Below are 17,958 nucleotides of genomic sequence, written 5' to 3' on the forward strand. Positions count from 1 at the left end.
TGGTTCTTTAAGATCTTCTAACTTAGGTTTTACTGTAGCTATAAGCTCAGAGGTTTATTATATATTACACTGAAGTTTGAGGGATTTGGGCCTGCTTCAGATCCATTCAAGAAATTGGGATTAACGGGTTCTTGAGAACCGTATCACCAGATAATCATTCTATGGTACAAAGGATTTTCTTAAATTTCAGTAGTGAACTTCATAAAAAAAACCTCAGGTGTACATCATTCCCATGGACTCCACATTCTCAGTCCTAATTGGCTAGAATACCAGTCTGTAAACTGTCATAGTATCTGCTCTCTTCAAGATTTAGCATGAGCCAAAGTTATGGATAAAAAACAGCCAGAACAACAGAGAAGCTGTAAAAGCTGACTTCCCATCACCTCTGCACTCCTTTGATAACCCTGACGGCTTTTATTGCAGATTTGAGCAGCCAACAGGATGCTGATCTCATGATACATGTGGAATTGTTGCTTGTTTCAGGCAGTATTCCATACTCTACACTGCATGTACATGTTTGCAGATAATCTGTCCCTGGATACACAATTAAAAACAGCTGCATAAGTAATGGGATTTAAAAAAAAGTATCACGTATATCGAACAACAAACCCACGTACTGTTTCAGTCTTCTGCCAAATGCAATGAACCCATCTTTCAAGTTTTCTCACCAAAATTGCATACATTTGTATTAGTTACTCTGTTAGACTGTGTCTGTAGCTGGAGCATGTGAAATAAAGCAAAGACCTTGTTCAGGAGATTCTTCTGCTGTGTGAGGCAGTACTCTCAAACAGCAAAGTTTAAGTTTTAAGGTAATCTGATTCAAGAGTTCCTAAACTCTGTCCAAACCTTATTATGTGAAACCTAAATATCAATTCATAAAAATAACACCTGATTCAATTAAAAATTCCCCACAACTCAAAGCTTTTATTCTGGTAACCTTTATCTCCTTCACAAAATAGTACTAATTTTGGTAAGAAATTGAGACTCCAAAATTAGAGCAAGAAACCCTGTTACAAAAAACAGGTGGGGCTTTTTCGGTTTAAGTTTTTTTTCAAGTTCCATAATTTGTAATGCAGCTAGAAATCTTCACCTTCTAAAATAGGTGCCTGAGGCAAAATAGTGAACACAGCTTGCCAAAGTGAGAAGAAAACTTTGTAGGAAAAGTGCTCCGAATGCAGAGGAATGCAATTTTTATATTCATTTGCACACTTTTTTAATTTTTGCATCAACAATAACTGTTTATTAAGCATAATATAGGTTTTGGTCTTCTGCACAGAAATTAACATTTCCACTTTTTTTTTTCCCAAGTAATTTCTTCATTCTGATTTACATTTTCAGTCAGGAAAGTATAAGGTAACTAACTAGCTTCATTACCTATAGCCATTCAACTGTTTGTTCACCAACAGCACAAACTAAAACAACATGAATATTTAAACTGTGCATATTAATTTTTGCTCCAACTGAACACTCAGTTATGCACGTTCTAAAATACTTTGCCATACACAGATGTATAAAATACAGCATCAGAAGTCCCAGCATAATTCTTGGAATCCAGTATTTTTAGTAATAAATTCTACTATTATTCCAAGGGAATTTTAGGCAGACAAAACCCTTTTTTACAGCAAAGCACTTTTCACATATGTTAACACACACAGACTCTGACTGAAGAGAGTCCGCAAATGAATCCAAGTTTCCTCGAGTTGCATTGACAATCTGGATACTTCTTCCAATAGGTTTGGCTCTGACGAGAGAACCTTAAGATGTAACTGAAAATGAAAATAGTTAGTGAAACAAATATGAATAATTAAAAAATTTTTAAAATCAGTTTCCTCATTTAATTCCAATGCTTTGCTTTCAGAAATGTCTCAAGTAATGGAAGGACTCTTTTCCTTCAATTAATTCCCTTCATTTAATGCCACCTCTTTTTGCTGATCTTTTACAAGTCATTTTACTCCCACTTACGTATTAGATGGGATAAGGCAGCAAAATGTCTTAAATATGTTATTGCTTTACTAGATCTTCTGCCACTGCTGCTGAATCTATCCTAATCACGCACTTCTCTAGAGGGTAACTTTCTCCTCTTTCCAACCTGCCTCACAAATTCCTCTTTGGGTTAGAAAGGCTAAACAGATGCTCTGAAGTCAATCAGGACTATTATTTTAATTATCCATGTTACATAGAGCAAGAATAATGATGCCAGGACACTCTATACTGATACAGGGAGATGATGTCTCTCTACGTAATAAACAGTAACAGTGGTAATGCATAAAGAAAAGAAATCTCTCAATCTTGCAGAGAAGAAAAACATTATTACCACTTAATGGATGTAATGGTTATTTTCCTGACTACAACTTAAATCTACAAGTCTTGCTAACCTCAGAGCTGTTTTACTTGTAACCTACAAAAAAAGGTATCAGTGTTCATGTGTCACAGGGTGAGCTTGTATTATTCTGCTGCAGTTCAGATCAAGAGTACATTTTTCAGGCAAATTACCTAGCTGTCTCTAATCTGCTCTGCAAGAGCTACATTTCCTTTGTATGAAGCTAAGCAGAAAGATGAATTCTAACATCTAATATTGCAACTATTAATCATATCCAGTCCATGGGACCAGACTGATAAAACCCAGACTAATGATAAAGACATGATAAAAAGCCACCGGTGAATGAGTATCAAGACCTCTATCCTAAGTGTTTCACTCTACAGATCTACTCCTATTCGTCTGCACTACTTGTTCTGATGGAAGCTGTCCCATGATTCTATTTAACACTAACAAAAGCAAAAGAGCAAGTCATATTTGTCCAGCATTACACTCTATCTTTAAAACCAATTCCTGCAATATTGCTATTAAGAAATATGCAGTTAAATAAAGAGTATTATATGTGTCTGAATGTTTATAACAACTTTTTCCGAGTCAACTGTAATTAGTTGCTTTCCCACAGTTTCATAAATCAGAGTATCCTGGCACCCATTTGTACATCAGAAGGGTTTCAATCTTCTGCAGAACCACCTTCTCTCCGAGAGTAACTATATTTTATCACAGTAACTTTCTAACTTCCACACACCTGGGAATAATTTCACTAGCTCTGTGATGCTTAAGAGGTAACACAAGAAAGACAGCCTACTAAGATGGAAAGTATAAGTCAGGCTTGCAATGTCTAGTGTTAAGTCCAACAAAATGCCTATTTTACTTGCCCAAACACTGTGCACTGAATTCTTTTCTTACTTAAGACACAGCATATCTTCGCTTAGCAATTAACAACCAGTAAGAAGTCAGGCATGTTAAAAAAAATAAACAGTTCTAAGTTACGAATACTAGAAGTAAAACCTGTCTGGCATGATCCTCCTCACAATATGTGGTTTTTGTGTTTTTCTTGACTGTGACCATATGAGTTGTCAAATTATCCAATACATGTAGTCATTTAAAACCACCCCCCCAAAAAAATCAGTTAAGATAATTCTTTCAAGCACATATTTTACATCCTTTTACTGGACAACCATCATTTTAAACAGGACTAACATACAATTTTATAAGAAAATTGTTACCTTTAAAAATAGTGCAAGGTATGCTTGAGCAAGTTCGAAGTTGTACTTCTTGTGCAGCATCATCTCAATCATTCTCAAAAAGCTTAGCATCACCTCCATTGATCCACCACCTTCAGGGGCTAAACCCCTTAGTTCTATCTCAATATTAGATGGTCCCAAACTTTTCAGTAACCTAAGTGGAGCTGTATCTGTGTTAAAGCATTGATAGATACATTATCAGTAACATTTGCAGAAAATCTTACAAATCCTTCATGTGAACAGATTGATTCCAAAATTCATAAGCAGTGATTATACGTTTCCTTACTTTTTTGTTTTCCACAAAATGCCACCCTGCCTTTAACTTACCGTCCCATCGCATACTACAGAGAAGTACATCTCTAATAAGACAGTTATATTTTATTTGTAAATTAACCTTGAAAAATACAAGTAACATCTATGTATTTCTATAATTTTTTTCCCCATTTCTGTCTTTTAAGCTGAACAAAATTTCTTATTAACCACGTAACACTGTCATTTTATATCTCTTGGTAGAAAGAACATATATACCTGGGACTTCCAAGATATATTTCCAGTAACAGTTTGAAGACACAGGGTACTACTTTTACTACAAATCTTTACAGTGTTTACTCTTATTGACATTGAGCTAAATAGAGGATCATCTGGTGCCTCTAAGGTAATTTTTACTTTTGTTAAGTGAATTCCTCCTGCTTTTCCTGGGATCTCAGGGTGGTGGGCTGGGGGAAATACATGCAATTTACAAACTCTTTCCTCCTCCTTATAAATGTCCTTCCTCTAGATTTCTACAATCCTACCTGATCTTTGAGAATTCCATCCACTTGCTTTAAAAATGCAGAAATAAAAATACATATGGTTGCAAACACAGCTGCTGATAAGAACTTTTTAAAAATGACTTCTAATTAACATTGCTTTTGTTAAGAAGGGCAACTCTTATAACATGGTAACTAATGGTATCGGGCATTAGCTAAAATACTTTAGGTTGTATAAATCTGTTTCCATCTATGTTTGATTCTCTCTGTATTTGATGAAAATCATGAGCTAGTTTTAAAGTAATTGTGATACTAACAGTACTAAACAGATGCATTAACTCATTTTTGTGCTGTGATATTAAAAAACCAAGCATGGAACATACTATGAAGTTGGTACACATACAACACGGAGAAGGTGCCCAGCTCAATCTATGTTCCACAGTCCTGATCTGAGGTACAAAACCCTGTCTCCATCCCAGTGGTAAGCTAGGATGGTTTCTAGTATACTACTATTTCTTTGCATAGCCTAGTCACCTTTACAAGAGATGCTTGTAAAATAGAAAGCACAGATATGTGTTACACATCAGCAGTGTCCTGAGTCAGGAGGGAGGCCCACAGGACTGCTACTGCAATGCATCAAGGAGTGCACTTGCTCCCAGTATAGCCAGCCTGTAGGTGCTTGGTTAGGTTTCTAAGTATTTATCTGCTGTTTCACTCTTCTCCGAGCAGCTCTGCAGAAGCACAACAGAATTGACAAGAAGCTCAACATGACCCAGCAACACGCGCTTGCAGCCCAGAAAGCCAACCATATCCTGGACTGCATCAAGAGAAGTGTGACCAGCAGGTCAAGGGAGGTTATTCTCCCCTTATACTCTGCTCTCATGAGACCCCACCTGCAGTACTGTGTCCAGCTCTGGGGCCCGCAACATAAGGACATGGTCCTGCTCAAGCAGGTCCAGAGGAGACCACAAAGATGATCAGGGGGCTGGAGCACCTCCCTTATGAGGACAAGCTGAGAGAGTTGGGGTTTTTCAGCCTGGAGAAGAGAAGGCTCCAAGGAGACCTTATAGCAGCCTTCCAGTACTTAAAGGGGGCTACAGGAAAGATGGGGAGGGACTCTTTATCAGAGAGTGTAGCGATAGGATGAAGGGTAACCATTTTAAACTGGAAGAGGGTAGATTTAGATTAGCTATAAGGAAGAAATTTTTTACTGTGAGGCTGGTGAGACACTGGAACAGGTTGCCCAGAGAGGTTGTGTATGCCCCTTCCCTGGAAGTGTTGAAGGCCAGGTTGGATGGGGCTTTGAGCAACTTGATCTAGTGGAAGGTGTCCCTGCCCATGGCAGGGGGTTTGAAACTAGATGATCTTTAAGGTCTGTTTCAACCAAAACCATTCTATCATTCTATGAATACTATCAATTGAAATACTAAAAACACAGCATAAAACCCACACCTTCATCGTGATAAAGTTCTGCACACAAAATGTTTTAAGTGCAGTTGAGTAAGCTGAATCTCAAAAGAGTTTAAGAAGGGGTAGAAAAAGCTCCCAGCAGAACTGTTTTGTGGACAAGCTACCAGTGATCCTCCATTAACATTTCCAAGCCAGCTATATTAGCAATCATTTCCAAAAATCTAAATTTCAATGATTCTCTAGTAGCACAAATTAAACAGGGAAAACAGCAGGCACATTCCACAGGCAACTTAATTGAATAAATTTCAAAATTAATTGAATGTTAAAAGAAATACAACAGCTTATTTTTACATCAATTATTTATTCTTAGGCTTTAAATTATAAAGCAATGAATTAAAGCTCTAAGTTTGCTGAATGTTTAGTGAAGTAGCCCTTGAAAATAGAATTTGCTAGACAAATTATGTTTTTAATGTTTCAATGAATCACCAGACTATTCCTTACAGATCATTCCTTTCCTAACCTAGCATCTTTTCTGGGTGAATCATCACAATCTCCAAAAAAGCCTAACAATCTTAAGAACATTACCTTCTCTCTATGGGTTTTAGCCAGAACTGAGCTCCATGCTGCAGGCAAGATGGAGTACCAAGGGATCTCTGATCTAGATTGGCTATCTATGTATCAGACAGCTTTATACATAACAGGTCATTTTCTTTGCCTTTGTTACTGTACTATGCATATTTTTTTACTTGCACAAGTTACAATTCTGGCATTAGAAATCACATGTATATACAAAAACATTATTAGCATCTACATTTTCGGTGAAATGTCTTGTTAACTTACATTCATTAGTGCTCAGGGCTTCTTCAAGTTGAATGTAGAAATCAGATTTCTGTGCCAGTACTCCAAGGTTTACTACCTTTGACTAGACCATGGAAGTATAAGAGAGTGTACATGAATATGGAAACATATTTTTTACATCTCAATTAGATTTTTTTTCCTTCTGACAGAATAAAAGACTTCAAGAAAGAAAGCAAGCATTAATGTGTTAGAACTGGTACTTTAAAGTCTTTAGCAAGATGTCACTCAGCACTAAAAAGCATTTAAGAATTTTCTTTTAAAATACACAAAATAAACACTGTTATATTGATTCTTGTTTTTACCTGTGTATCACTTCCTTCCTCTGGAGCAATGTATCGGGGTATAAGACCAGGAACTGTTGGGATGAAGAAAGGGGCTGACTTGGGAACTTTTGGTGGCTCTCTTGGTTTATTTTTTTTCTGTTAATTAGATATTTGAATTAAAATCATCATCATATTAAGAACACAGGGGAATTTTTGTCAAGAGTTCTATTTTTAAAATACTATTAAAACGGTAAGGACCAACTGATAACTAATTACATAGTAAAATGTTTTACCACTAAATATGAAGCTACTTTTTAGAAGAAAAACAGGCCTTCTCCCAAATCCCAGAAATTGTGAAAACCACCATATAGCTGTCTACTGCTAAACCTTGAAAAATAATCAAATTTTGTGATTAGGTGAATGCAGCTCATAGAACAAAGACAAATATATCTGGCTGTATACTACCATTTTTTGCGCATTCCCTCTTTTTGCGGTTATGGGGATGTCCAACAGTGATTTGGAAGGATTACATACAACAGCTTTACAGACACTTATTATCTGCATTGATATGGAAATACCTGCCTTCAGAAGCTATTTTGCACATTTCAGAAATAGTAATGGCAAAAGTTATGAAAAAGTTCCTCCTCCTCAAGATTTCTTGATCATCCAGGAGAATGGTTAAGACATCTGTCTATTTTACATTACAGGAGAAATAGCCCTTATTTCACCTCCTTCTTAAAAAATACAATCCAAAGACTACAGTGGATAAGAAATGGTGTGCCTACTATCTTTACCTTGATAATATCAAGACTGAGGAGATTTTTCCACCTTGATTCTGGTAATGAGGAAAGGGTCACCAGCTGCTCTCCCAGTTGCTCAGGTGAGACATATTCTATCATTTCATCACATGTTTCTTCATCTCCTGCCACATCCACATCTTTCAAGAACACATATCTTTTATGTACATACTTCACACTTACTTTTTTAAAAATCAAAAGAACATGATTATTTATTTTGCAATTTTTGAAAAACATACATAACAGCTGTATATATGGGTGCTAGCATAACACATAGCTGAAAAGCTATTGAAGCAATCCTTATTAACCCTATGAAATATTAAATTTAAATTGTGAACAATTATAGCTAAAATGCAGAATTGGATATTAGCAAGATTTTGAAGACTACAGAGATTTATCCGCTTAGGTGGATGATATAAAAGCAATTTATAGAAGTCCTAAAGGAAGAACAATGGATTACTTCTAAAATTTTATTAACTTTTAAAATATATACACAGCAATTTTAGTTCTGAGTTATAAATGTGTAAAATCTTTGCAACCTGTTCATAGGTATGACTGAAGTGGCACATAAAAATGAAGAAAATATCAACATTAAAGGACAGCATCACACAACAAAAGCTATGCAGTCTGTCTTTAGGTTTTCTCTAGATATCCTATGTGGTCTTGACCAAACACCTCTACTTTCTCTTCCTTTTTGCAAAATACTACATGGCTGAAACCATGACTGTGGTAGAAAAGCCTAAAACAACAACGAAATGTAAACCATTAAAAGCTCTAAATATCTAAACAGGAACTTTACATTTGCTGAAGACAGAAAGTGAATTAAAATGTTCAGCCAGAATCAGTTTATAGGATTAAAATATTCAAACTTTTGGGATGAAATCCTGTCTCCCTAAAAATAATTATGTGCCTAATAAAGCCATCATCAAGTATGTGCCTTTCTCTTTTACTTGGTCAATAGCTAGGTGTGTTTCTCCTCCAGATGGAGATCTAAATGTAGACACTGATAAACTTGGGTAGACAAGACCTCCATCTAGAGGCCTTCAGAAGAACAACTACTTCTATTAAATGTATCAAAAATGCTATTTAGGCCTTTCTAGCACAGGTACATCGCAGGTCAGCTGAAACCAATTCTCTTGCCAACAAGACAATACACAACAGTGAAACTACCATGGCATACAGGCAGACAAAAAAGTTGGAGGGAAGTAGAACAAAGAACAATCCCCTTCCCTCCACCAAACAGTAACATTAATTTCAAACTGGCCTCACAGGTGTCAAAACGGAAGGTATTTACACAAGCCTGGGATTAAAGAAAGCCAGCAAACAGCACAGATGTTTTTATTACCTACAAAATCTCCTTGAAGATGTGGACATGACTAGATTTTAGTAAATAATATTAACATGTGAGTAAGTATGCCAAAAATGGTAGAAGCAATAGGAACAGTTCAGACAAAGAATACTAAGACACAATTGAGTTTTTATTGAGGAAGCAAACCATATTCTATTTTAAATATAATGCCAAACTGAAAATAATACTCTTTCATCTGAAGATTACCTTGCATCGGGCAGGTGCTAGGGCATGTCACCACAGACGGTTCATAATCTGCTGGAAGGGGCCGTAAAGAGACAAGTGAATACAGAGAACGATTTGACCTGAAAAATAACGACAGACTTTTTAAACACAATTTTCAGGTGAATGGAAACAAGTATTTTAGACTTAATTTTTACTGCAGTCTAATACTGCTACATTATGGCAATTCACCAGGTTCTATTCCAGATTAATTTCCTTCATCTAGTAGATAAACAAGAAATGGAACATAGTGATATACATAATCTGAAAGTCTGAAATATAAAAGTTATGCTCAAGTATTATTGCCAAGAATATTTAATACATACATATAAGAACTTTTAACACATACAGCGGTATGATTACTTCAACCATTATCAGTTACTGTATTTACTTGAAATTGTAAAATTGTCTATCTAAAAAGCTTGCTTTGTACTTAATATTTACATGTACTTAACATCACATGTACTTAATAATTAACATTATGCAAATATAAATGATTCATCCTGTTTTCACAGAATTTCAGAGTAATACTGTTAGCAAGTTTTATTCAGGTTTGGAATATACACACAATTTATTCTGGTATATTATTTTTTCTGTCAATATAAACCAGGGCTAGGTAAAAACACTTGTCATTATTCACAATGAAGCACTTTTACTTAAGCATCGAAAAGTCTAACAATTGAACACCCCTTGTGCAAAACTACAGGCAACAAATGTAACCTGAAAGCTGTATCAGGAGGAAATAGAACTAAAACATATTTTACATCTGTGCTGATCTATCATTAATAAACAGAAATAACTGCAGCCTCCAAATTCTACTCAGAAGTCTCAGAGAACATTGTATATCAGGACAAGAAGAAAAGCCCTTCAGAAAGTAACACTACATGACCATTGACATTTCAAGAGTGATAAAAAAGATATACTAAGAATTAAAGAAAAACTAAAAATTACAGAACAAGAATTTTTTAGAAACATTCAGAAAAGAGAGATCATTTAATTACCAGAATATGTATCTTAACTGCAAGAGATGTCAAGATCTACGAATCACAATACAGAATACCTGTCTTAATTAGAACCAGAGAAGACAAAACCATGGAGACAATACTTGGCAGAACAATTCTCTATTTGCAATAAAGGTCATTAAAAGAATTCTTCCCCATCTGAAATTCTGTGTAGAAATAGATATATTACATACTTACCACAAATAAATTCCAAGATCATCCACGTGTGTTGAAGCTAGAAAATCTCCTGTAGGAGACATAGTAAGGCTCACAGCTGCAGAGTCTACCAAAAAACAATCTATGAGGCTAAGGTGAGAAAACACAAGAGAGAAATTCTCAGCAAGATAAACTTGTTTATCTATGCATGTCTGAATTACAGCACAAATACGACTGAACGCAAGCAAGACAATGAAATTATGCATACAGGTTAGCGTATCAGAAGTATTCAAATACGACACACAAACTTAGCCAATGAACAGCACTGTGCAACAAACAACTCACCTCTATAAAATTCTCTAAAATCAGCTAAAGGTTATACATTTATGCTCCCTCCTTAAGACACCCACATTCTGTGGAAAATATGATGAACCATTCATCCACATTCAACTCCTTATGCCTAAACACTAACCTTTTTAGTGGCCATAAATTTCATAGCTCCAATCAGACTCGTGCTGCTCTGACCTCATCTTTTAATGCTCTGCCATTAATGGTCAACTCCCTCTCTCAAGATGCTTCATACACCTGGTTAACACTAGGACCTAATGTTCCTAAAGAATGAACTGTACACTGCAAAACTTGATTATCTGCCATAGTTTGACATTAACAGATCTTCAGTCTGATATACCATGCCTTGATCATTCCTTTCACTATTGCAGAAAACTGAAAAAATACTACATCAAAAGAAAGTTAAAATATTCAGTAGTATGTGACTATTTTAACAATAAGCCACTTTTCACTTCTGGATGATGCCGCAAATCCTGGATGATGCACACCCTAATAGATTTCCACTCAAGCCCATATTCATAGCACTGCTTGTCACTTGTTGAGGTATAAATTTCAGTTACTTCAAACTGTAAGAAGCAGTTGAGTTTGACAACTAACAGTTCAGTGAGAGAAACAAAAAGACCAAATGCAGAGCTTTGTTCTTGTTTACAGACCAAAATACAAAGCAAAGTGAGAAGTGGTAAGCCACGCCCCTGTTCTGTTCATTAAGCATAGAGAAAATATTGATGTAACACAGCAGTTTAAAATATAGAATCTTGTGGGCATGTATTTTCTTGGGTACTGAGCACTCCTGTGATGATCTGACAAACCATGTTAAAAATAAAAGCCATTTTTTAACTTGAACGGAATGTTTTATTCCTTTTGCGTGCTCTTAGACCACATTACAAGTAAAAAGTAATCAGGCAAGAGCCACATCATTCCCAGAATCACAGAATCATCTAGGTTGGAAAAGACCTTTCAACATAAAATATAACATATACATTAATTATACATTAACCTTTCAACATAAAATATAACCTGCTTTCAACATAAAATATACAAACACTAAACCCATAAATGCCAGAACATGTATCAGTTACACTAATATATTTTGCACACACTGCATAGTAACTAGAAAATTTACCATAAATACTGTTTTTAGTTTCAAATCCATCTTTTTACCACAATCTTTGTCAGTAACTGAGAAATAAAGCAACTGTAAGGAACAACTGCAAAACAAAGTTAACATTAAATTTTTCTACTTAAGAATTTAAATCACAATTAAAATTACAGACTTGGGGCAGGGGGGGGATCAATCCACTATAGGACAATGAGAGACATGCTTGTAATTTTTACACAAAAGGTACAGTAATTGCCAAATGAATCCTACTGGGGGACTGAAGGCATTCACCTTTACACTTCCTACCTAACTACAAAAGTGAGACAACTGGAAGTATAAAACTGCTGAGCTCACAATATCAGTATATTTCTCACACCATTCTGTCTCAAGTACTCCATTCAAACTATAAAGAGTCAGCTGGTTCCTTAATTTGTCTATGTAAGCTGCACTGCAGAAAGAAAAATTTGCATAATGCCAAGGCTCCTGCTTGTAATTTTCTCTACACAAATTGGTAATTTTTTCCCCAATTCTCAAAAAAGCCCTACATAAAAAACTTGCACTAGGAATACTTACTTTAAGTAAGGACAGTTAAGCAGCATTCCCAAGTAAGAAAAAAAAATTTGTTCAGTAAGTAAATGGTATGACATCTATTAAAAGTCAGTCAGTGTTTTTTGTAACATAAGACTTAGTCATCTAAAAACATGTTTTCTATCCTTTTATAAGGACAATATCAAAGCTGAGTCTTTAGAATGTACAGTTTATAATTCGGTTCTATTTATAAGCAAACATAGCACAGTAGAAGTAAACCAAGCATCTAGCTTTTTATTAAAAACTGTTCTTCCTTTTTAATACACTCCTCTGCCTACAGTTATGGGAAAACTTTTCCTTTAAATTCTGGAAGAACAATTTGACCTAATTACTTTCAAAAACAGGGTTTGTCATGTACCTGTCTAGATTTCAGCTTGACCAGAATTTCTTGTAGTTACTTAGAGAGAAGAGGCAAAATATTTACTTAGGTGTTACATGCAAACACAAACTACTTTTAGAGTACTTTAACCCGCCCGCCCCCCACCTCCCCCCCGAGTATTAATGGATTCTTACTGCAAAGTGTTATGCTGTTGAAGAAATGAAAGATACAAGTAACATTTTTTAAGTTTTATAATTAGTATCGCAATTTTTTGTAGGCATACCATTTTGGAAGAGAAAGAGGGTTAGAAAGTTCAAACAGTGTTAATTTCCCTCCCATTTATACTGGAAAGAAGGCAGTTACTGGCCATCCTGTCCCATTTTAGACTAGTGTCATTCATCATGCAAGAATGGGTCAATTGTTGAGATTCAACACACTTTTCACATTAAAATGAAAACTTTTACAGTGTACAAGATTATTTACCAAATCACTCAAAAGAAGTAATCAATCCAAATGAAACCATTCAGCCCCAGGTATGATCAGAGCTGCACACGGCGTAGCACTACTTTAAATTACTAAAAATCTATCTGACGTGCTGCTAGAAGAATGCATTGGCAGAATTCAGTTACTTTTCAGCCTGTTTTTTCTGGGCTCCTGAGCTTCTTATGTATACTTGTGTACTTCTTGGTTGAATGTCATTCTGGGAGAATATTAATCACAGTGGATCATAAAGGAGTATTTTTGGCAATTGCAAGCATGCACAAATGAAAATTATAAATGAAGTAAATCCTTAGTGTGTTGCTAAAACAAGCGGAACAGAGAACAAGCTTCTATTTACAAAACAACTGGAGTACTGCACCCAACTCTGGGGCTCCCAGCACAAGACAGACATGAAGTTAAAAAAGATCCAGGAAAACAATCAGAGGGCTGAAACATGTTTCCTATGCAGAAAGGCTGAGACAGTTGGTGTTGTCCACCCTGGAGAATAGAAGGTTCCAGGGAGACCTTCTAGCGGCCTTTCTTATAAGCCCCCTTTCAGTACTGAAAGACTGAAAGAGACATTTTAGCAGGGCCTGTAGTGACAATACAAGGAGCACCGGTTTTGAACTGAAAGAAGGTAGGGTTTAGACTGATATAAGGAAGAATTTTTTTATGATGAGGGTGGTGAGACACTGGAATAGGTCACCCAGAGAACTTGTGGATGCCCCCTCTCTGGAAGCATTCAAGATCAGGTTGGATGGGGCACTTTGAGCAACCTGATCTAGTGAAAGACATCCCTCTCCATGGCAGGGGAGCTGGACTAGATGTTTGAAGGTTGTGTCCAACTCAAACCATTCTATGACTCTACGAATACCTTAGCATATCACAAAGCAATTTACCTTAAGCAATCTCTTGCCATTTAGATCACAGTGCTGCTTCCAGACAAAGAACAAATTCACACTCATTTACACTACATGAAAACTCTAAGTTTCATCATCAGATCTTCAGGCCAGTGTTATTCTGTATACCCAGGAAAAGGCACATATTGCTAGTGTCACACACAACTAAAATACTGGGTACTGAGTTGTTACACCATGGACAACTTTGAATATCACTCAGTACGGGTTGGTGACAGATATTGAAGCCAGGCGGCTTTTTGCCACAACAGACAGAAGAGGGATTATAATAAATTTCTGCTCCATGTTTAACTCACTCACCATCCAGAGGGAAGGTCCCAAGTCTTAATGGTACAGTCCATTGATGAAGTTATTAGCCAACGACCATCGGGACTGAAAGTCTAAAATAAAATAGTCAATTTAATGGCACAACTGACAAGTCAGGAGGTCCTGTTTTACACAGTTCAAGATTAGACTGCACCCTAACACCAGGATGAAGTGGTCTGGCCATAAAATAGAACTGACACCACCATACTGAAAACAAGAAAAGGACAAAAATGGAAGTTATTTCAGAACAGTTTTAAATATATGACACAGGATACATCTGGCTGTTAATAAAAGCATTTTGGTCCTCACCTTTACATTAAATGATGAAAAACACTGAGCACAAAACTGAAAAAAATCAAATAAATACTTACTAGCATTTAGAATTAAATCAGAAGCTAAAATGAACACTACAAAGCATATTACACAAGATGTAAAATAAGGAATATCAGTGCATTGCATAATCTCAGACCTGTTTACGCATTTTATTTACCTGGCTCAGCTTTCCATATATGCAGTTAAGACTGTTGCACAATTTTGCTCCTCAACATTGTTTTCATTATTCCTAATGCTTTATTTTGTTAAACCCAAAATTAGCTTGTTGCAAAGTTACAGTAAAATCCCAAAGCACACTAAAAATATGTGGCCATTTGAACATTATACATTTTCACTTGAAAACTAACATGGCCAAAACTACTGTAGAGCTGAACTACAACTTTACTATTCACAGCTGAACGTAATGCTCGGTAACTTACACAGAGAAAATCACCATCTTTAAAATGAATTAGGTATTTGTATATGTCATCTGTTACAGAAAATGAGTTAACAATTACCATGTCATTAATCCGTCCATGGTGTCCCGAGAATGTCCTGACAATCTTCCTGGTTTCTATATCCAAAGCATTAATACTGAAGTCATCAAAGGCAATTCCCAGAATACCACTGCCAAGAATCATTAGCACATATGATAGTGAATACTCAGAGACAAAAAATAAAACAAACATTCTAACACTGCTCCAAAAATCTCTTATCCTGAGATAATCTCAGATAAACAGCATTACTTTCCTTCAGTCTAATAAAATGTCTAGTAGTCATTTTGTTTTGTCAACTAGAAGTCAGTTGTATTTCAAAGCATCAGAAATTTAAACTTTATTAGAATATTTGGTTGCCATCCCAGACTTACATACTTACAGCAAAACAACATGCACATGAAATAGCTTCAGTTTCTTACCTGTCTCTGTGAAGGAGAAGTCCACTTGGAGAAGAAGAAAGCTCAGTGGAGTAAACGAGATCTTTAGTTTTGAATTTCCAAAATTTAATTAATCCTTCACTACCAGCTGTGATTACCAGCTGGTTTAATCCATCCACTGCTACCCCCCTAATGGCCCCCTCATGTGCTGCAAATCAAGGGAAAAGAAAGTTGTGTTTCAGAACTTAAACATAGCATCGAAATTGGCAGAATGTCAAGCACTATTCTGTATGTCTTTGCCTAGCTACACTAAATGAGCAGTAAGCATGTGACAAACAATTCTAAAGCCACCTGACAAGACTGCTCAAAAATTAGAAGTTTCTTGATCAGTACAGAAACCAAATTGTTTTCAAGTAAGCACCTAGAACACAATAAAAAGTTGTGAGTAACTGAAGCCAAATACTAGCTTTTATTTCTGTTTTCAGTTTGGAGGACTTTTTCTAAATGTGAGATTTGAGAGATTTTTTGAATCACTTATGGAATTTCTCCAGGGGGCCTGACCACTTCAAACAAAATTTAGAGCTTCAGTTCTGGCATGACATCTGGGAGTTTCCTATGCTACTTCACACTGCAGTGTAAAGATAAGGCATAGCTCCTCTGGTTTTGGATCAATTTTATTTCTTAATCTACACCTAGGGCTACTGGCCAGTAACCAAACTTAAAAAATTCATCCCACTATCAAGCAATGATGTTATCAGGAGACCACTTCTTGTGGCTTTCAGAAACCCAGTAAGATTTAAGGATTCATCTGGACTCTCTCCTTGTTTCTACAACAAAAAAATTCAGATCGCAAGGGCAGTATAAATTGCAGACTTACAAAGCAGCAGCCAACATACATGAGGATACACAACATGAAATATGTACGCATTCACTGTCACTTACGTTAAGTCCTACGTTTGCAGCTGGGTAATTGAAAATAATAGCATATGCAAAGAACTGGGCTTGCTTACGATTTCAATTTCCCATGCATGTAAAGTATTATTTCATTATTAAGCAGGGAGCACAAAACAGATGGTAAAATTTATCTCAGATATAGAACCCTGTAACAAGAAGCCAATTACTAGAAATGTGATTATCTCAAAAAGAGCTGAGACGAGAGGATCTCATTTTAGTGCTAACCATTTCGGTAACTGACAGTTTTGTGTTAATTGAAACAAACATATGCTAACATCAGAGTTGTTAAAACTAGCAGGGATCCTGTTCTTCACAGTAGGTTTCAAATGATTTCTGATTACAGTGCAAGATAAGACAATTAGAGTAATCAGAGAAACTTAAAAGATTCCCAAATTCAACTCAGAAGCTATGTTAAATTTCCTAGATGACAGAACACCAGGTTGTTACTGTTCTGTTAAGAGTCAGTATTTTAAAAGTGTGGCAATTCTTACCTCTTTCTTTGCCGTAAAGACCTCTGTGAATGCCAGACTGCATGTTATACACATCTACCCGTCCAGTTGACAGCCCAATTACAGCAAAGTTCCCACATGAGGTCATGTCAACTGCCTTTCAAGGGGGAAAAAAACCAAAACCTATGAAAACAACTTTTCTTTAAGTGTATATCTAATTAGCAAAGTTCTTAGCAGGTATGTAACATGTGAATACAAGAAACTAGTATGTTTTTATTAGACTTCTTCACGGAAAACTGCACAGAACAAACAACAGACTATCTCAAAAAAGTAGAAGGGAGCTTTTAAAATAAGCAAATAGTCAACAAGTAACAATACAGCAGTGCATGCTTATGAAGGGTAACGAAATATAGACTTAGTGACATCCATCATAAGTTGTATCTAATAATATCAATACTGTAACCTAAAAGACTAACCTATATAATCAAGACATCCACAAATTCAATCCCCAAGATAAAGTCCAAGCATGCCAAATTAAAGCAAGAGTTTAAGTAGTAAGAAACAAAGAAACAATGGTCTAGAGGTCTCTGGAAAGATACAGTCCTAAGAACTCAACTAGTTAAAAGAAAACCGGATATTTACAACTGCACTGATCTTAGTCTACCACTAAGCATAAGGTCAGAAAACAATTTATCACAAGGTACGGCAGTAGTAATGACGCCTAGCACATGAACACCACAGTAACTACTTGTCTTGAAAGTCTGTAAGCCTCAATAAACATTTATATCTCTCTTTTATTGAGTGTTTGATTTTCATTGCGTCCAGCTCAAGTTGTAAAACATTTTAGAGGGAATATTCTGTCTGCAATTTGGAAATACATTTTTCCATAATGCCAAAAAAAAGTATCTTCAGTAATTTGCATTCACAGAGTTAAGTTTATCATCACA

General features: G+C 35.9%; 1 protein-coding gene across 2 annotated transcripts in view; it reads right to left on the reverse strand.

Moving 5' to 3' along the window:
- Positions 1–1,209: 1,209 nt before the first annotated feature.
- Positions 1,210–17,958, reverse strand: part of WDR36 (WD repeat domain 36) — a 35,657-nt gene continuing 18,908 nt past the window's right edge. For both annotated transcript variants that reach the window (XM_074811735.1, XM_074811736.1), the window contains 11 exons: positions 17,054–17,168; positions 15,651–15,816; positions 15,253–15,361; positions 14,417–14,496; positions 10,408–10,515; positions 9,194–9,291; positions 7,636–7,778; positions 6,881–6,997; positions 6,561–6,642; positions 3,544–3,731; positions 1,210–1,766 (listed from right to left, as the gene is read on the reverse strand). In XM_074811735.1, the coding sequence (XP_074667836.1) occupies positions 1,617–1,766; positions 3,544–3,731; positions 6,561–6,642; positions 6,881–6,997; positions 7,636–7,778; positions 9,194–9,291; positions 10,408–10,515; positions 14,417–14,496; positions 15,253–15,361; positions 15,651–15,816; positions 17,054–17,168 (1,356 nt within the window). In that variant the 3' untranslated portion in view covers positions 1,210–1,616. The remainder of the gene's footprint in view (positions 1,767–3,543; positions 3,732–6,560; positions 6,643–6,880; positions 6,998–7,635; positions 7,779–9,193; positions 9,292–10,407; positions 10,516–14,416; positions 14,497–15,252; positions 15,362–15,650; positions 15,817–17,053; positions 17,169–17,958) is intronic.

The sequence above is a fragment of the Strix aluco genome, chromosome Z (assembly GCF_031877795.1).
Source record: "Strix aluco isolate bStrAlu1 chromosome Z, bStrAlu1.hap1, whole genome shotgun sequence".
Taxonomy (NCBI): domain Eukaryota; kingdom Metazoa; phylum Chordata; class Aves; order Strigiformes; family Strigidae; genus Strix; species Strix aluco.